The sequence below is a fragment of the Pan paniscus genome, chromosome 13 (assembly GCF_029289425.2).
Source record: "Pan paniscus chromosome 13, NHGRI_mPanPan1-v2.0_pri, whole genome shotgun sequence".
NCBI lineage: Eukaryota > Metazoa > Chordata > Mammalia > Primates > Hominidae > Pan > Pan paniscus.
This window is the reverse complement of record NC_073262.2, coordinates 121,802,141-121,821,546: the sequence shown is the minus strand read 5'-3', so window position 1 is coordinate 121,821,546 and position 19,406 is coordinate 121,802,141. Positions and strand designations below refer to the sequence as shown.

Sequence of the window (19,406 nt, the reverse complement as noted above, 5' to 3'; positions counted from 1 at the left end):
ATTTGGGCTGCTATAACTAAATACCTGAGACTAGATAATTTATAAACAAAGTTTATTGCTTACAATTCTGGATGCTGGGAAGTCCAAGATCAAGGCACCAGCAGCTTTGGTGTCTAGTGAGGGCCCATCCTCATAGATGGCACCTTCTATGTGTTCTCAAATGGTAGAAGGCGCAAACAGGGTTAGGTTATCTCAAGTCCTTTTATAAGGGCACTAACCCCAATTTTTTTTTTTTGAGACACCGTCTGTCTCTGTCACCCAGGCTGGAGTGCAGTGGCACTATCCTGGCTCACTGCAACCTCTGCCTCCTGGGTTCAAGTGATTATCCTGCCTCAGGCTCCTGAGTACCTGGGACTACAGGCGTGCACCACCATGCCAGGCTAATTTTTGTATTTTTAGTAGAGACAAGCTTTCACCATGTTGGTCAGGCTGGTCTCGAACTCCTGACTTCAGGTGATCCACCTGCCTCGGCCTCCCAAAGTGCTGGGATTACAGGCATGAGCCACCGTGCCCAGCCTTTTTTTTTTTTTTTTTTTTTTGAGACAGAGTCTCACTTTGTCGCCCAGGCTGGAGTGCAATGGCGTGATCTCAGCTCACTGCAACCTCTGCCTCCCAAGTTTCACCATGTTGGCCAGGCTGGTTTCGAATTCCTGACCTCAAGTGATCTACTGGCCTTGGCCTCCCAAAGTACTGGGATTACAGGGGTGAGCCACGATGCCTAGCCAACTAATCCCATTTATGAGGGTGGAGCTTTCATGATCTAGTCATTTCCTAAAGGGTGAGAGATTTGGGTGAGGACACAACCAAACCATATCACAGGTGCAGTGGCTCATGCCTGTAATCCTAGCTTCTCAGGAGGCTGTGGTGGGAAGATTGTTTGAAGTCAAGAATTTGAGACCAGCCTGGGCAACAAAGCAAGACCTTGTCTCTAAAAGATACTTTAAAAATTAGCTGGGCCAGGTGCGGTGGCTCACACCTGTAATCCCAGCATTTTGGGAGGCTGAGGCAGGTGGATCACCTGAGGTCGGGAGTTTGAGACCAGCCTTACCAACATGGAGAAACCCTGTCTCTACTAAAAATACAAAATTAGCCAGGTGTGGTGGTGCATGCCTGTAATCCCAGCTACTAGGGAGGCTGAGGCAGGAGAATCACTTGAACCCGGGAGGTGGAGTTTGCGGTGAGCTGAGATCGCACCATTTCACTCCAGCCTATGCAACAAGAGTGAAATTCTGTCTCAAAACAAACAAAAAATTAGCTGGGCATGGTAGTGGGCACCTGTAGTCCCAGCTACTCGGGAGGCTGGGGCAAAGGGGTCACTTGAGCCCAGGAGTTTAAGGCTGCAGTGAGCTATGACCTTACAGCTGCACTCCAGCCTGGCCAACAGAGCAAGACTCTGTCTCAAAAAAGAGTCTAAATCCAAAATTGTTTTCCAAATAACATAATAATTTGATGCAATCACAGAAGATCAAGCTAGTTGGGCAATCTTACCTTAAACTCAGAAAACCCCGCTCCCAAACCAGCAAATACGAATCTCCAGCTCTAGATTGTTTGAATTGCCTTTAACCTAGTCCAGGGAAAAAGAACTCACAAGTCTATCTGCCGATTATTTTAACCTAGCTACTATTCCCTCTAGAACAGCAATGGACAAGCAAAGGCATGCATCAATAACATAGCCATGTATCAGTCACCAAACTCTTTTCACTAGTTGCTTCAAAATCTATAACTGGTTACTCTAGTATTAGTTCAGTTTAGTCTAACACGCATTTTTTGAGCACCTACTATGTGCCAGACACTATGCTAGGCTTTGAGGATATTCAGATGATAAGACATTGTCTCTGCCTTCAAGAATAAGCAGTATTGTGGCGGGTATACTTACATATATATGTATCTGTATACACACACACACACACACACAGACCTATATACTCTATATCCACATACTTTCAGAGAGGGTATAAGGATTCCCTGTGGTAAGTGGGAAAACAGAAGTATGCCCAATAGACTACAAAAGCACTAGGAGAGCGGGACTGACATTGGGGTGGGGGGTGGCATGGTGAGGGATATCAGGGGACATTGGTAGATGAGGTGTGGCCTGAAGTGCATCTTAAAAGATAAGTGAAAGTCGGGCATGGTAGCTCTCGATTGTAATCCCAGCACTTTGGGAGGCAGAGGCGGGTGGATCATTTGAGGTTAGGAGTTTGAGACCAGCCTGACCAACATGATGAAACCATGTCTCTACTAAAAATACAAAAAAATTAACTGGGCATGGTGGTGTGAGCCTGTAGTCCCAGCTACTTGGGAGGCTGAGGCAGGAGAATCGCTTGAACCCGGGAGGTGGAGGTTGCAGTAAGCTGAAGATTATGCCACTGCACTCCAGCCTGGGCGACAGAGCGAGACTCCATCTCAATAAAATAAAATAAAATAAAAAGTTAAGTGAGACATTTGCCAAGTGAAGGGATAGGGGGTGTGTGTGTAGAGCAGAGGTAGGGGAGGGCAGCACAACTGAGCAGTGGGGAGGACAAGCTGTTTGGGGTTTGCTATTGCTGTAAAGACAGGCCAGGGTCAAATCTCAGAATACTTTTTTTTTTTTTTTTTTGAGATGGAGTCTTGCTCTGCTGCCCAGGCTGGAGTGCTGTGGCATGATCTCGGCTCACTGCAACCTCTGCCTCCCGGGTTCAAGCGATTCTCCCACCTCAGCCTCCTGAGTAGCTGGGACTACAGGCATGTGCCACCACACCCGGCTAATTTTTGTATTTTTAGTAGAGACGGGGTTTCACCATGTTGGCCAGGCTGGTCTTGAACTCCTGACCTCAAATGAGCCATCCTCGGCCTCTCAAAGTGCTGGGATTACTTTTGTTTTGTTTTTGAGACAGAGTCTCACTTTGTCGCCCAGGCTGGAGTGCAGTTGGGCGATCTTGGCTCACTGCAACCTCCACCTCCTGGGTTCAAGTGATTCTCATGCCTCCACCTCCCCAGTAGCTGGGATTACAGGAGCACGCCACCACTCTTGGCTAGTTTTTGTATTTTTAGTGGAGATGGGGTTTCACCATGTTGTGGCGCCAGGCTGGTCTTAAATTCTTGACCTCAGGTGATCCGCCCACCTTGACCTCCCAAAGTGCTGGGATTACAGGCATGAGCCACTGCACCCAGCCTCAGAGACTTCCTTTTTTTTTTTTTTCCCCAAGAGGGAGTTTTGCTCCTGTCACCCAGCCTGGAGTGCAATGGCATGATCTCGGCTCACTGCAACTTCTTCCTCTCAGGTTCAAGCGATTCTCTGGCCTCAGCCTCTCCAGTAGCTAGGATTACAGGTGTGCACCGCCACTCTTGGCTAATGTTTGTATTTTTGGTAGACACAGGGTTTCATTATGTTGGCCAGGTCTCAAACTCCTGACCTCAGGTGATCCGCCCGCCTCAGCCTCCCGAAGTGCTGGGATTACAGGCGTGAGCCACTGTGCCCTGCCTCAGAAGACTTCTTGACTGTATCAGGGAGGTTGAATTTATGCTCAGAGGAGAGCCTTCAGTTAACAGTAAGTAGTAGAGAGGTCATCAGATTTGTGTTTTAAGATAATCCAGCCACCTTCTTGGGCACAAATTTCAGGTGGGGGGACAAGAATATGGCAGGGAAACTGTCCCACTGGGCCAGATGAGATGAGGAGGATGTGAGTCAGGGCTGTGATGGAGGTGACAGTCAAGAAATCAGCAGCAACTGGTGATCAACTGAGTGTGAGATGAGGGAGAAGGAGGCCTTCGTGGTTGGTATACCAGCAAGTGAGATGGAAATTACAGAAAAAGACTTCTGTTTTGGGGAGGTGGGGGAGTGGAGTGCAGAGTGGAAAGAGGATGTGTTCAGTTTTGGATATAATGAGCAGAAGGTTACCTGTCTTCATCCATTTTCCGTTGTTTATATCGTAACAGAATACCTGAAACTGGGTAATTCATAAAGGAAAATAATTTCTTACAGTGATGGGGAATGAGAAGTCGAAGGTCGAGGAGCCACATCTGGTGAGGGTCTTCTTGCTGACAGGGACTCTGCAGAGTCTTCAGGTAGCACAGAGGATCACATGGTGAGGGGGCTGAGCATGCTAGCTCAGATCTCTCTTCCTCTTTTTATATAGCCATGAGTTCCACTCCCATGATAACTCATTACTCCATCACCCCATTAATTTATGAACGGATTTATCCATTCACTTTTTTTTTTTTTTTTTTTTTTCTGAGACGGAGTCTTGCTTCTTCGCCTGGGCTGGAGTGCAATGGTATGATCTAGGCTCACTGCAACCTCCACTTTCCTGGTTCAAGCAATTCTCCTGCCTCAGCCTCCCAAGTAGCTGGGATTACAGGCACGTGCCAGCACACCCGGATTATTTTTGTATTTTTAGTAGAGACGGGGTTTCACCATCTTGGCCAGGCTAGTCTCGAAATCCTGACCTCAAGTGATCCGCCCACCTTGGCCTCCCAAAGTGCTGGGATTCAGGTGTGAGCCACTGCATCCAGCCTCCATTCACCTCTTAAAGGCCCATCTGTCAATATTGCCACATTAGGGATTAAATTTCAACTGAGTTTTGAAGGGGACAAATATTCAAATCATAGCAGTACCCATGGGACATTCAAGTGGAGATGCCTAGTTGGGAGTTCTGGGAAAGGAAATGAACTAAGATTTAGAAGGCATCCGCATCTGAGTGGGAACTAAATGGGTGAATATATGAAATTGTCTATGATGAGTGAGCAGAGGGCAAAGACAAGTGAGCCACTGACACCCAACAAAATACCAACATTTTTAGGTTGTGGGGTGAGGGGCAGAGTTTCGCTCTGTCGCCCAGGCTGGAGTGCAGTGGCACAATCTCGGCTCACTGCAACCTCCACCTCCCGGGTTCAAGCAATTATCCTGCCTCAGCCTCCCCAGTAACTGGGATTACAGGCATGCGCCACCACACCCGGATAATTTTTGTACTTTAGTAGAGATGGGGTTTCACCATGTAGGCCAGGCTGGTCTCAAACTCCTGACCTTGTGATCCGCCTGCCTCGGACTCCCAAAGTGCTGGGATTACAGGCGTCAGCCACCGCGCCCGGTCCAAAATACCAACTTTTAAGGGAGCAGACAGAGGAAGAGAAGTCCAAGCTGACTTTAGTTGGACACTAAAAGCAAAACATGGTGATAATATTGTCCTTCCATGATGGAATTATTCTTAAAATTACCGCCCTTGATCATACTTTTGAAGATCATTTAAATCTGCTTTGCAATATTCCCTTGACTAGAAAATTAAATTCTACCTAGCACTATTATCAACCAAACTCAACTCGTATCTGCCCTGCAGACAAACCTTTGAAGTTTGAAGCCAGCTGATGTGAACCAACTCAGCTCTCTTCTTGGATTAGAGATTCCCAGTTCCTCCAACAGTTTGTCCTATGATGATTTTCAGCCTTCATTTCTAGCAGTCATCTCCTGGACATACTACAATTTGCCCACAAGCCTAGCAAGCCATCCTCTGGAAGTATTAGAATATTCGTGCACAGGACACTAGAATTACCACATTTCTTGTTTTGGAGACTACACTTTTATTAATGCAGCCTAAAATTAAGTTTATAAGCAGCAACATTAAACTATTAGCTGTTTGAATACATAGCTAAAATGTACTGCCTCCTCCCCTAACATAAACATGTAGCCAACTCTTCTCCCTTCAGCCTGTACTTTTCCAATTGATTTTTGTTTAGCCTAATTGTAGGTTTCACATTTCTGCTTTTTTCTTTTACTCATATGAAAACCTCTGGCCCTTTCATCATGGGGCATGAACCGGCCAAGACACCTGATAATAGAAAAAAAAAAAAATCATAGACAAACATGTAGCAACCATCAGACCATGGTGAATGTAAAGAATAGACCCTCATGAGGCTGGGCGCCGTGGCTCACACCTGTAATCCCAGCACTTTGGGAGGCCGAGGTGGGCGAATCACCTGAGGTCAGGAGTTCGAGACCAGCCTGGCCAACATGGTGAAACCCCACCTCTACTAAAAATACAAAAAATAGCCAGGCATTGTGGCATGCACCTGTAATCCCAGCTACTTGGATGGCTGAGGCAGGAGAATTGTTTGAACCTGGGAGGCAGAAGTTGCAGTGAGCCAAGATTGCACCATTGCACTCCAGCCTGGGCAACAGAACAAGACTCCGTCTCAAAAAAAAAAAAAAAAAAAAAAAAAACAAAACAAAACAAAACATCAACAATAGACCCTCATGAAACTCCAGGCCTATGGAGAATATTTTGATCCAGCTACAAGCTTCTGGTTCTATTGTCGATGTCCAAGCTTAATAAGAAAATGGATTAAAGATAGGACATGTTGCAGCCATTGCCTGATTAATTCTATTTTTCCTGAATTGCTTGCTTATTGATTAGAACTGTTTTTCCATTCCCCTCTCAAATCTCTAAGTGATGAAAAGTTCGAGTTCCTTCAGTGGCACAGGACAGGGGCTCAATCAAACCCTAGAATGATTCTCAAATGTGAAGCAAACAGAAAAATTCTTACACACTTAGGAAAGACATGGCATAAAAGTCAACCTCAGAAAGACAGGCAGCATTACCATATGGTACCTCCAGCAGAAAGACAGGTAGCATCGCCATATGGTACCTCCAGCTGAAGGCGGAGGACATGAACTCATAAAGGAGGCCATCTGCTCAGTTCTGGGCTTTTCTTCCCCGAAGAGGAAGGCTTGCCATGTCCACTCTTTGTTAAGCCAAGGCATCAGATTGGTTCTCTATAGTTCCCACATCCTTGTGCATCTTCCTACCTGTGCCCTATTAATGGACAGGGGGCTGTTTGATACATTTGCTGAAACCAAAACTTCTTGGGTTTGGGTTCTGGCCCCACAATTTACTGGGACCTGTGGCCTTCAGGAAACTTAACCTGTCTATAAAATGAAGTTAGTAACAGTATATATCTGAGCTGTGAGCAAAAATCTTAATACATATAAATCACTCAGAGCAGAGCCAAGCACATACAATGGACTCAGTAACTGTTAAGATACTATTTCTTCAGTGTTCCTTGGCTCCAACTCACTTCTAACACAGGTAAAGGTCCTCTATTGCTTGTTTGGCTTCCCCAGTAAAGATAAATCCAGGCTGAGTGAGTTGTTAGCATGTAGATGGGTGAAGACTTCTTAAGAAAGCAGTGTTAAGGTTGTAGGCCACATGGTAAAACACAATTTTTATGGTCCCGAATTTCTACCGATTGGGAAGACAAAGCAATTTCCTCCTGCATACACTTTATTCACACATGCTAAATCTCACTAAACAGATCACACTGTCAAGGAAGATGGCTAAGGAGAAGCTAGGGTTGTCAAGGTAATCCTTGCTTCGGCCCTGGTTTGCAACAAGGTAATAAACAGCCAGAACAGACTGGAGTGAAGCAGGTTAAGGGTGAGGAGAGAACACAGTGCAGTGCAGGGTGTGGAAGGCAGCTCACAGTCAGGGAGGCAGCAGTTCTAGCCAATCAACACTTTATTTTTCAAGTCAACACCTGCACAGATGTTAGTGTCCACTTCCTGACCCTAGTAGGGGGTCCCACTACACTTGGATCACCCAGAGGAGCAGTAAGGAAGCTCCTAATCTCAAGAGAGAGCACATGCTCACCAACTCCAGTGCTGGCGCCATGTACTGCGGGATCCCTGCTCTCCTGCATCATGAAAGGCCGGGCTGAATGGGGCAAGGATGCAGTGAAGGTTACACAGACTACAGTGACCTAAGAGTGTAACTACTGGCCTGACCCACTGCCCCAGGTTTACTCTTTACTTCCCAGACCAGGAGCCTCCCTAAAGCTTGGCCAGGGCCCACAGGATACGAGGAGCTGGCAAAGGATGGGGTTGAGCTGCTAAGGACAGGACACAGCAGGGAAATAAAGCAGAAAGGAACACAAGACAAGAGAAAAATTATAAAGTGCCTCAACTAAACAACCAAGTGGGACATGAGGGCAGAGCAGCACAGGTCCCTGAGGATAGGAGAAAAAAAGGGCCAGACCACCAGGGCTTGGGGCATAGTGGAATGAGAATAGAGATGAGGCAGGGAGGCAAGCGCAGGCTGTGGGAAGGACTTCCCTAGCCCTGTTCACATCCACTAACCCAAATGGAAAATTATTTACAAATTTAAAACCAATCCTAGGCACAGGTACTGCACCATGCCCAGGACAGCAGGCAGGCAGGCAGGCAGAGGGTGGAATAGCTACCATCCGACAGCCAGCTTCCCCACACACTGCCCCACCCCAGAGTGGTAGGCAAAGGAGGAAACAGCAACACTCCTAGCCAGGAAGCCCTACTGTGCCTGCAGCTCCTTCCCCAATGGCTGGCTCATGGCTCTGCCACGGCCTGAGCTTCTTGGTCTGACTGTACCAGAGAATGGATGTCGGGCCCCAGGGGTGGAGCATCAGGGGGTTTTGGCGGTGTCTCTGGCTCCAAGCCCAGCTCTGCATTCAGCTGCTCCAGCTCCCCCTGATCCAGCAACTCAAAGTCCTCAGTGGTGAGTGCCTCTTCTTCCTCAGGGGCAGGCAGGGGCTGGGGTGAGTCCTGGGGAACAGGTGGGAGAATGGAAGGGGAGGGGGCTGGGTCACTTCCAACAAGGCAAAGTGGAGGTGACAGGGTGCCGGGCAGAGCAGTGAGGCCACCACTCACTGTCTTGGGGCTCAGTGTCTCCACTGGTCCTCCAGGGGAGCATTTCACTCCATCTGGGGGGGACCCTGCCCCATTGAAGTGCGTGTTCACAAAGTGGAGGGGGGATGAGAGCCGCAACAAGGTTTCCTTAGCTGCCACATCTTCTTCCTCTTCCTCCGAGTCCAGGGCTTGCCTTGACAGAGCTTGAGGACGGCCTAGTAGGTCTTCGGGAGGGGCCAGCTCTCCCTCCTCTCCCTCCCCTAGGTCCCTGTTTAGGGTCTCCTCTGGTTCACTTGGCAGGCTCTGCTGGTCCAAATCTGTGCAGAGAACAAAGAATTAAGAATGGGCCTGCTGCTGCTCTGATTAGCCACAACAGACAATGAGTTCAAGGATGAGAACTCAAGACATGGAAAGCTGGGCCAAGCCTTAGGTGTTAAGGTCTTTTAGGAGCTGAGTAGAATTAGAGAGTGAGTGGGCCAGAGAGCACAGTAAGTACCCATGGTAGGGAACACAAAGATTGTGGCGGGGAGCAGGGCAGCAAAGGGCTCCCCATACCCTCGGAGACATCAGTCAGCTGCGGAGTTGTGGCCCGGGATACGGAGAAGCCACCACTCTCCAAGATAGAAGCCTCCTCATCTGACAGCTCTGAGTCTGTAATGGCCAAGGCCAATGCTGTTTTCTTCACATCCACCTGGCAGGAGAACCAGGATGAACACGACATGTGAGGGGATAAGAGAAACAATTTATCAGGAGCATCCCCTCTCCCAAAACCTCTGGCTTCCACCTCCTTTGGAGGTGGCAGCTCCAAAGCAGAAAGATTTTTCCTCTGGCTTTCTATTTGACACCCCCGCTTTCCCTGGACCTCACCACTGGGGAGAAGCCAGCCAGCTCTGCCTCGCTTTCACTCTCTGTCTCTGCCAGTGGCTCATCACCTCCTGGGGGTGCATTCTTCCCCTGACGCTCTAGAAAAGCAAGAGTAGTAGAGCAATGACCAAGCATGAATGATGGGATGGGAGACAAACACAGTTAAAGAACTGAAGATCTCAATTCTAGGGCATCTCATGAACCCCAAGCCAAGGCCCTCCCGCTCTTTCACCCTCCTGGATTAGGGCAGCCCCTTACTCCTCTTGTCATGTTTGTGATGCAGGGCATTGGCTTCTGCCTTCATGCTGTAGTCCAGCTGCATGAGCAGGGGCTCCAGGCGAGTGTACATCCTCTGGATCAGCTCATGATAAACCACCAGGGGCCACAGCAGGATACTCAACACTATGGGTTAAGAACGTGAACTAAGAGCTCCCTACGCCAATTTCCTAAGAGCTCCCATTCAACTGGTCCCTAAACTGAAGTGCTGAAGGTAGGCAAGGTCCTTTCCCAAGGCTGTGCCAACCTCTTCTTGCCACATCCACTGCCCTCCTCCCCAGGTAAGTCTTCCACAGTTACTAATACTAAAGCATCCCTGGAGATCTCCACAAATCAGAAACTGAGCAGAGAGAGCATAGTCTTCCCTCTGGGTCAGTCCAGGAAAGAAGAAAGAAGAGGGCTTTAAATAGGGCAGGAACAGACCCTACTCACAGACAATGTAGGAAATCATAATCCCTGGAACATAGTGTCCCAACACAGCCAACACAGCACAGCCACAGCAGACTCGAACGCAGAACTGCAGAGAAGAGCAAAGTCTAAGAACATCACGCTGAGATATGTGCCCCGCTCAGCTGGGTAAGAAACTACTGCTCAGCTGGTAGAAGGATGGGTATGTACTCAAGGAATGGGGTGGTCCAGTTTGGTTAAGAGGATGCTCAAGACCACCAATTCAGGAAGCTGGCAATACATAATGCCCACCACCTGTAATTCACACTGGTCTGCCTTGGCAGGAGAAAGTGTCAGGCTATCAAAAGCTTATTTCCTGAGGTGAGACTGCCTCCTGCACCAGGGATTAGCTGTGAATGTTGCCTCAAGAAGGCGCCCAGGCCTCTTCTTTCAGGGTCTCCAAGCGGGGAGTTTATATCACTCCACTCCCATACCCCGCCACCTCTATTCCCCTTCAGTGTAGTGAACTGTTGTATGATGTAGGGGAGGTTACCTGAGCTGGATTCTGCCTCTTGTACTGCAGCAGCTCCTGCAGGTGAATCTGGAAGGTGAGCCAGCTCTCAGCCAGGTATCTGCACAACTCAGGCACACTCAGCAGGTGCGGCCGGGCGCCTGACCCCGCACCCTCACTGGGGAGACATGACATGACCCCTGGAGGCCTCAGATACCAGCTTCCTAGACACTTAAATCCCTCTGAGAATGCCAAACATATCTTTAGCCTAAAAAAGCAAATGACCCCACCTCTCAAAAGGAGGCTGTCCTGGTCTTAGAAGCAAAGCCAGGAGGACCCAACCCTCTGCCCCAAAAGGAGCAGGCACGCAAACACCTACACAGGAGCCTAGGACCATGAAAAACCCATGGCTTGTTACCAGTTCATTCACAATGCTGGGGCACTGCCCTGCTCCATGGTGACACTGGCACCAGCAAGCAGGACAGGATGTGGGCATTTGTCTTCAAGAGGTGGCCTGTACTCACCTGTCAGAGTGTGGCTCCTCTGGGGATGATGCTAGAGAGAGAGGAGGGGGGCAAATTATTGAGTGGTAGGGGCCCTGGGAGACACTCCCCAAGGCAGAAATAGTTGTCCCTCCTCTGCAGCCCCAGAGCACCTTCTTCAGATGTCAATGGGGGAGCTGTTACATGTTTTTGTTTGCGTCTGTCTCCTTCTTTAGACATTACCCTTCTCCAACATAAGAACTAGATTTTACTCATGCTTATCTCCCAAGCAACTCACATACAGCCTGTCACCTACTAAGTAAATTATATGGATAACAAGAAAAACAACACTGACGTTCTATTTATAAGGCTTATATGTGAAGCACTATCATAAGCATAGCATGTGTATTAACTCATTAATCCTCTCCTCACCTCTCTATGAAGTAAGTTCTATCATCTGTGTTTTACAGATAAGGAAATTGAGACAAACAGAAATTGAGCTACTTTTACAAGGTCACAGCAATGGTAAGTGGCAGAACAGAGACTGGAACCCAGGTAATATGGCTGCAGACTTCACCATCTTAACCACTGCATCTACAGTAGTATTAGTTTGGGAAGGGGGCAATTCTCATTTTAGGGAATTCCGTACAAAAAGGAAGTGGGCCATGCCTGGGAGGCAGGTGGCCTGCTGTACGTTCCCCTCGCCACTTAACCCCACCCAGCGGAATCAGGCACCAAGCAAGTACCCAATGGGTGCTTACTGAATGAAGAAACACTCACCTGAAACGTCAGGGAGAAAGCGAGGCTGCCAGAGATCCAGCAGAAAATAGGCCAAAAGTGAGACGCTGAGTAGGAAGAAGGGCCGGAGGGACGAGGAAGACAGCAACCTTAGGGAGAGACAGGCACCTCAGCAGTGAGTGGGTGAGACAGGCTCATGCATCCATCTCAGAAGGTGGAAAGGCGCCTACTGATGGGGTAATGGCACCTCCAGGCCTAACTCGCGACTCACGACTCAGAGATAGAAAAAAACGGGCAATTCAAGCGGATGTCAGCCTGCAAAAACTGGGGATGGGTCATGCCCCCAGGCCAAGTGATAACACAGAAAGGGGAATGGTGCTCTCGACCCCTCCCTGCCCCGCTCATCCCGGCCCCGCCCCCTCCTCCGCGGCCGTTACCAGAAGAGGCCGTTGAGCGCGGCCGCCGTGACCAGGCTGTGCAGCGGCTTCTCCCACACCAGCAACCGCTGCGCCGCCGCCAGCACCGCCTCCCAGCCGCGGAGCCGCAGCCACAGCGTCGTGGCCAGGCGTCCCACCGCCTCGGCCGCGGCCGCCTCCTCCTCTGCCTCACTGGTGGCCTCACTCATGCCTAGGCTCAGACCCAGACCCAGGCCCAGGCTCAGGCCCATCCCTGGCCCCCCACCCGCGCCGGTGTTACCCCCGCCACCGCCGCTCGCCATAGCCCCGCCGCAGCCGCCGCCCGAGCCCGCGAGGAGCCAGGGCTGCGCGGCCGCCGCCGGGGGCGCGTCAGGCGGAAGGGGGCGCCGCGGCGGACAGCAGAGGCTGCGGACGAGCGTCACGTGACTGCGGAGCGCTGAGCCCGTCACGTGACGCGGCCTAACCGCCCGGATAGGGCGGCCCGCGCATGCGCGCCGGCGGCTGCCGCTGACCCTGCGCCTACACAGGTTCGTTTTCTGGTTGACGAAGTACCCCGGGTTCCAAGTCCGGGTCTAGGTCCAGGCAGTCGAGCCCGTTTTCTTATCCCACAGTAGGCAGGGCGGCTAGGGAGTGTGGTGCTGCCCCGGTATCCCCGTGTGGGGCAGGAAGTGGGCTTCCAGATTCCCAGTATCCCCGGTAGGGTCTGCTTCTGCTCGGTCGGGAAGGGCGTTGGCCGTCCCATTACTCAACCAACCCTCAACGCACTGGTCCTCCCAGTTCCCTCCCCTCAGTGGGTAAACAAACACACACCAGCGCTTGACTCGACAGACTCGAAAACAACATCTACTCAGAAAAGTTGTTTCTTTCCTATCTCCTTAAACTTTCCCACTTCCACATATCGGAGCTTCTTCCCACCTCGGCCTACTCAAGCATGAGATCGGAGGCGGGAGGTGGGTTTCAAAACAAAACCTTGGGTAGATGCAGTTTACTTTTGGGTGGACGTGTTGACACGTTTTGAGGCATTACATTCGCTTAAGATCACAGAATTTCCTCAGTAGCCTTAGGTTTAAAAGTTCAAATTACAGTAAAAAAAACCCCTGAGTTTCTCTTCCTTTTCATAGTTCACCCACTGCTAAATTTCCTGTGTGTCCTTTCAGACGCTTTTCGTATGCATTGCTGAGTATGTATAATATCTCTCCTAAAAAGCAACTGGGAACAACTTCCTGTTGTGCGTTTCGTCTTATTCACATTAACTTCTCCATTGCTACGCCTGGCTTGTTTATCCTCAGTGCGGCGTGGTCCCCCCCCCCCACGAATTGTCCCCATTTCTCAGACAGAGGCGCCTGGGGCTTGGCCACGTTCCGTGAGACCAGGAGTTCGAGTCCGGTTCCTGCCCGCGGGTCGGGGCGGGAGGCTGGGCTAGACGGGCGGCAGGAAGTGCCAGGCGCTGACTTGCAGGCGGCACCCCCGCGGCTTGTAAACGCCGGGCGGACGCGGCACAGGCGGAGTACGCGCCTCGCAGCCGCGTCTCCTTTCTACTCCGCGAGGTGACCGTCGCACGGACGTTTGACACCTCCCTTCCCGGGCCTAGGGCCCCCGCGCGCCGCGCCAAGCCCGGGGCGGAACAGGAAGAGGCGCCCAGTTCAGCCCGGGCCCCGCCTTCCGCAGCCGGGGGGAGGGAGCTGCGAGGGCGAGGGCGAGGAAGGCGGCCCGCCCCGGGGAGGCAGGCGGGCAGGTAGACAGGCGGGCAAGGACAGCTCCGCGAGCCCCCTACAACTCGTTTCCTTCCGTTCACCTTCGCAGGGCGGCGACTGGCGGCGCGATGGACCTGACCGGGCTCCTGCTGGACGAAGAAGGCACCTTCTCCCTCGCCGGCTTCCAGGACTTCACGGTGAGTGGGGGTCCCGCCCCCTCCCCAGCCTCCCGGCGCGCCCCTCCCGGCCTGAGCGGCGCTGCGAGCTCGCCTGACTGCTGTGCCGGGACTGGGCGGCAGCTGCTCGAGCAGTGCTTCCTTGAGGCCGCGGCTGCTTGGGCCGGGAGGGAGAGCCGCGGAGTATAGGAATGGGCGTAGGGGTGGCCACACGAGGGCCCTTCTCGGAGAACTTCTCCCGGGGAACCCTCGATGGGGGTGGGGGCATTCCTCCCTCTATGGACCAGGCTGCCATTGGCAAGCGATTTACAGAACGCGGGTCTGGGTAAGGCACGGGCCCCCTAGCAGCGAGGCCGGCCTGTCCCCCGCCCCGCCTTCCAGCCCAGAGCCAGGATCTGCATCATACCTTTCCCTGCCCTTCACCCTCCGCTGCCCCTGCCCTGTTTCAGTTCCTCCCAGGACACCAGAAGCTGAGTGCCCGGATCCGAAGGAGGCTCTACTATGGCTGGGACTGGGAAGCCGACTGTAGCCTGGAGGAGCTCTCCAGCCCGGTGGCAGGTTAGGCAGTGTTGTGTGACTGGACAAGTGAGAAGCATGAAAATGGGATTGTCATCAGGCACTAAAATGGCTCGAGGTTTGCCCCGTGGCTGCACTGTCTCTTCATTGCTAGCTTGTTGGTACTTGGTTCAAAAGGGCAGTTTGCATTTCCCATTCTTTTAGCCCAAATGAATAAAAAACATTGCTGCCACATATATCTATACAAATCACTCTTGATTTATATATTGAAAAGTTAATTTTCGAAGGATATCCATCATATGTTCTCCAAGTAAACAAGGCATGTTTATGCCACAGATGAACAGCAGTGACAGACAAATCTGGATAGTTTGACGTGACAGGGCAATAAGCTTTCCTGTTAGAATGAGCTGAAATTCAAACTTGGAATGGGCTTTTTGTCTCAGTGTGCGAGAATTTGATCTCTATTTTGTTACTATGGTCCTGTCCCCAAGTCCTCAGAAAATACAGATCTGGGTCTTCTGCTAGCAGTGGGGACTGGTGTGTTGGGTGTGGGTGCTTGTTTGCTCACTCGGCCTTCCTTCTGTCCCTTGCAGACATTGCTGTCGAACTGCTCCAGAAGGCAGCCCCCAGCCCTATTCGCCGACTCCAGAAGAAATACGTAGCTCATGTGTCCCGGTGAGCCTGGAAATGAGGATAGGATGAGAGTGTTTGGGCCCTAGAGAAAGGGGAATCGTCTTTTCTTTCTTTTCTTTCTTTCTTTTTTTTTTTTTTGAGACAGTCTCGCTTTGTCACCCAGGCTGGAGTGCAGTGGCACAATCTCGGCTCACCGCAACCTCCGCCTCCTGGGTTCCAGTGATTCTTGTGCCTCAGCCTCCCCAGTAGCTGGGACTACAGGCACACACCACCGCCCCTGGCTAATTTTTGTATTTTTAGTAAAGACAGGGTTTCACCATGTTGGCCAGGCTGGTGTCAAACTCTTGGTGTCAGTCCACCCACCTTGGTCTTCCAAAGTGCTGGGATTACAGACATGAGCCACCGTGCCCAGCCAGGAATAGTTTTTTTCCGAAGATAAGAGGTAAAGACAGGAACGAGCATCATAAGACTTGCAAGAGCTGAAGGACCCTTGGGTTTAATTAGTGATCCTTTCTACCACCCAGGGAGGCATGCATCTCCCCGTGTGCTATGATGCTGGCTCTGGTGTACATTGAACGGCTCCGGCACCGAAACCCAGACTACCTGCAGCATGTGTCATCCTCTGACTTGTTCCTGATCTCCATGGTAAGACACCCCCTCCCCATCTCCCTAAAGAGCCAAGAGCCTGCTGTGAGCTCTGCTCCACCACTTCTGGTTCCTCTGCAGATGGTGGCCAGTAAGTACCTCTATGATGAAGGGGAGGAGGAGGAGGTCTTCAATGACGAATGGGGAGCTGCTGGGGGTGTGGCCGTGCCCACTCTCAATGCCTTGGAGAGGAGCTTCCTGAGTGCCATGGTGAGCAGCTGTTCTCTCTCTTGCTCAGTTTCCCTGGCCCATCTTTAACCGTCCTTAGTCCTTTGTTCTCTCTCAGTCTTCTGTTCGTTCGTCATTTCTCTTCCTGTCCTCCTCCTGCCTTTGTGTTAGTGTCTTCCTTTCCTATCTCTTCAGTACTAACCAGTTTTTGGAGATTCGTAGAGCAGTGAGGCCAAGAGCGGAATATTTCCTCGCCTCCTCTATTCCTCCAGGGCCCCACAGGGTACACTCTGAGTCAGAGTTTATCCTATTGGGTTCTGAATATTTGTGTCCATACTTTCTCTGCCCCTAGATGTTTAGCTCCCTGTGGACACAGACCATTCTCAGGGTCATTTTCTCTCCTCTTGCTTAGTGGAGAGTATAATGTGAAACCAGGCAGGTGGTGATTCAATGAGTTAATGTGTAAAAACTTTTGAGACAGTATCTGGCACATGGTAAGTGCCAAATATGCATTAGCCATAGGGGCGGTTGCAGTTGCTGCTGTGGCTCTTATTATTAAATGACTGTGGCTCATCCATGTCTGGTGTGATGTCCACTCTCCGTACTCACAGGATTGGCATCTCTACACTGACCCTCGGGAGATCTTTGAGGTGCTGAGCTGGTTGGAGAGCTGGTAGGTTCTAGGAGTTGGGAAGAAGGGCTCGAGGGATTTGGGGGCTGAGGCCTCAGCCATAGGAGCTAGAGATGAGAGTCTGTGTAACTAGGGGAGGGAGGAGACAAGAAAGAGAATTGCCCAGATAGTGGTTCCCAGACCCGTTGTCCTCTTCTTCACCACCTTTGGGAAGGTGAGAAGCAGCTTATTTAAAATACATGTATTGGGTGGGTATGGTAGTTATGTCTATAATCCTAGCACTCTGGGAGGGTGAGGCTGGAGGATTACTTGAGTCCAGGAGTTCGAGACCAGCCTGGGCAATATAGCAGAATGCCTGACCCTACCAGAAAAAAATACTAGCCAGATGCAGTGGTGTACACCCATAATCCCAGCTACTCAGGAGGCTGAGACAAGAGGATCATTTGAGTCCAGGATGTTGAGTCTGCAGTGAGCTATGATTGCACTACTGCACTTCAGCCTGGGAGACAGCAAGATCCTGTCTTAACAAAATAAATAAATAAAAATAAATAAAATATAGGTCTTGGTCTCACCTTTAGTTTCTAGATCAGCAGATAGCCTAGGAATCTGGGTTTAACAGGCTTCCCAGTGTTTCCTGGTGGGTCCTGAGTGGTATGAGGGTGCCACTGGGCTGGCTACAGGACAGTTGCATACTCTTGTCATTTCTCCACCTCCCCCAGTGTGGCTGAGCAGCAGGGACGGCGGCGAGGCTGGTACACCTACACAGACCTGTGTGTGCTGCTGGAGCAGCCGACCTGGCAGTTGGCCTTGGGCTCCCTCTGCCAGCGGCTGGTAAAGGTGAGGAGGGGCTCGGAAGGATAGGGAGCTTGAGCAGGCCAGTGTGTAGGGTGGGATGGTGTGAAGTGATGGCTGAAAAGCTCAGGAGATGGGGTTGGGAATAGATGGGCAGAGTGGGGTGTAAATGGCTATAGAGACCTCCAACTGGAACACAAATTTCTAGAGACAAGGGGTGAATGTGTTAAAGACAGAATCCTTTCTTACCTCCTCTCCTGCAGCTGTCTTGCCTGTTAGCTGTGGCATATGTGAGCAGTGTGGCCCTGGTTGTGGCATCGGTGGCCGTAATACATCAGTCTTTGGGGCTGTCCTGCACCCCTACACCTGGGCCGCCTGACCTTGGACTGACCTCCCGTTGCCTCCTGGAGCCCTGCATACCTTCTGTGCCACAATGCCTACCGTCTCCCGCCAATGTCTCCAGCTGCCTGGAAGGCAGCATGGGGCTGCGGTCACTCTGGGGCAGTCTTCTGGCCTCACTGACTCCTCCACCATTGCCTCCCCCAGACCCCCCTGCCCCTCCCACTCTTCTTCATAACTGCCACCTTTGCCAGAAGCTCCAGAGAGACTCCCCAACCTGCCATGCCTGCCTCCACCCCAACCGTACAGTCCCCACTGCGCTGTCCAGCCCCTGGTACCATACCTATGGCCTGGCTCCCCCCTGGCCTTGGAGCCCGGTGCCCCTTTCACTTCCTCAGCCTCAGCAATGTTCTCTTTTCAGTGTCATGGAGCTGGCTCGCCTCAAGTCTTTCATTTTCCCAGGCTAGGTAGGGCTGCGAGGAATGCATTAAGAGGGTTTGGGAGTTTCTGAGAACCTGGAGGAGCAAAGCTTGATTCAGATCCTGTCTGCCTCGCTGGGTCCTTGGCAGGTCCCCTGTCCTCCTGGGTGGGAGCTTATGGGGTGGTGGGGCAGAAGGACTGAAGGTAATTCACTCCTAGATCTCAGTGGCTGGCTGCTTGGCCAGGACAGTGATGCCGCCAGGGAGAGCTTCCGCTTGGTGACCAGGGACATGTCTCAGATGGACATAGAAGCCCCTCTCTGCCTCCCTGGGATTTTTTAGACTTTTACTTTTGATTTCCCTAGGATGGAAGAGTATAGGTGGGAGATAAGGGAAGTGGGGTGAGAGGAGAAAGGAAATGTTGGCATGGGCCTGTGTGATGTCCCTGAGGCAGAAGAGCCGGGGACTGATGGGGTCAGGTGGGAGCTGCTGGGTGAGGCAGGGAACCCTTTTCACTCCTATTCCTTAGCTTTAGTCTAATGGAGCCAAGGACTGCTGGGACCTTCAACCCTGACTTTTTGTCTTCCAGTCTTCTCTTAGTGTCCTGCTCCTAGGTTTCCCTCTCTTCTGGTTCTTCTCCCAGGTATTCTCTTCCCAGGCCTCTCTGGCCACTGCTTTGTATCAGGGTTTTTCACGCTTTTGTAGAACTGAGGTTTCAATAAACAGTTTCAGTTGCATGGCCTGGACTTTTCCTTCTGCGGCAGCCCTTGAAGATTTTTCCTCCCTGTATCTGCCTTCCAAGCCTCCCTGCTTCCTGATCCTGTCATCTCACAAACTGTTTTCTCAGCCTCATCTCAGGACTTTCCTATCGTTTGATAGGCATAGGCTTCCATTTCCAACTTTGTTCCTGCTCCCAGGACCCTGGGCCCTAGCACTGCTCAACTTGGGATGCCATGGGACACACACGGTGACTGTCCTGTCCCTGAGTTGGCCCTGTCTGTCACTTGTTCTGGGTAAGCACTCTCCTTGTGGATCCCAAAGCACATCTCGTGGAGAGGGGCCAGGCCTTGTAACCAGCAGAGCCTTGTGA

The 19,406-nt window shown here is 51.3% G+C and overlaps 2 protein-coding genes across 4 annotated transcripts; one reads left to right on the top strand and one right to left on the bottom strand.

Annotated features, from left to right (window-relative positions):
• Nucleotides 1–7,235: 7,235 nt before the first annotated feature.
• Nucleotides 7,236–12,837, bottom strand: RETREG2 (reticulophagy regulator family member 2). Of its 2 annotated transcripts, XM_034955184.3 has the most exons (10): nt 12,325–12,686; nt 11,930–12,036; nt 11,192–11,222; nt 10,710–10,845; nt 10,202–10,286; nt 9,752–9,895; nt 9,497–9,591; nt 9,185–9,320; nt 8,651–8,946; nt 7,236–8,545 (listed from the first exon to the last, which is right to left on the bottom strand). In XM_034955184.3, exons 1-10 carry the CDS (start codon nt 12,603–12,605, stop codon nt 8,330–8,332), a joined length of 1,527 nt encoding a protein of 508 aa, XP_034811075.1. In that variant the 5' UTR covers nt 12,606–12,686; the 3' UTR covers nt 7,236–8,329. The 2 variants fall into 2 exon arrangements, with proteins under 2 accessions (XP_034811075.1, XP_003818687.2); XM_003818639.6 differs by having other exon boundaries at nt 7,236–8,946; nt 12,325–12,837.
• On the top strand, nt 12,777–19,053 carry CNPPD1 (cyclin Pas1/PHO80 domain containing 1). 2 transcript variants are annotated; one of them, XM_008971988.5, is made up of 9 exons: nt 12,777–12,830; nt 14,107–14,194; nt 14,623–14,731; nt 15,283–15,364; nt 15,847–15,967; nt 16,049–16,177; nt 16,747–16,808; nt 17,486–17,603; nt 17,822–19,053. In XM_008971988.5, the coding sequence occupies exons 2-9, from the start codon at nt 14,126–14,128 to the stop codon at nt 18,362–18,364; spliced, it is 1,233 nt and encodes a 410-aa protein (XP_008970236.1). In that variant the 5' UTR covers nt 12,777–12,830; nt 14,107–14,125; the 3' UTR covers nt 18,365–19,053. The 2 variants fall into 2 exon arrangements, with proteins under 2 accessions (XP_008970236.1, XP_008970234.2); XM_008971986.4 differs by lacking the exon at nt 12,777–12,830 and adding an exon at nt 13,067–13,850.
• The last annotated feature ends 353 nt before the right edge of the window (nt 19,054–19,406 follow it).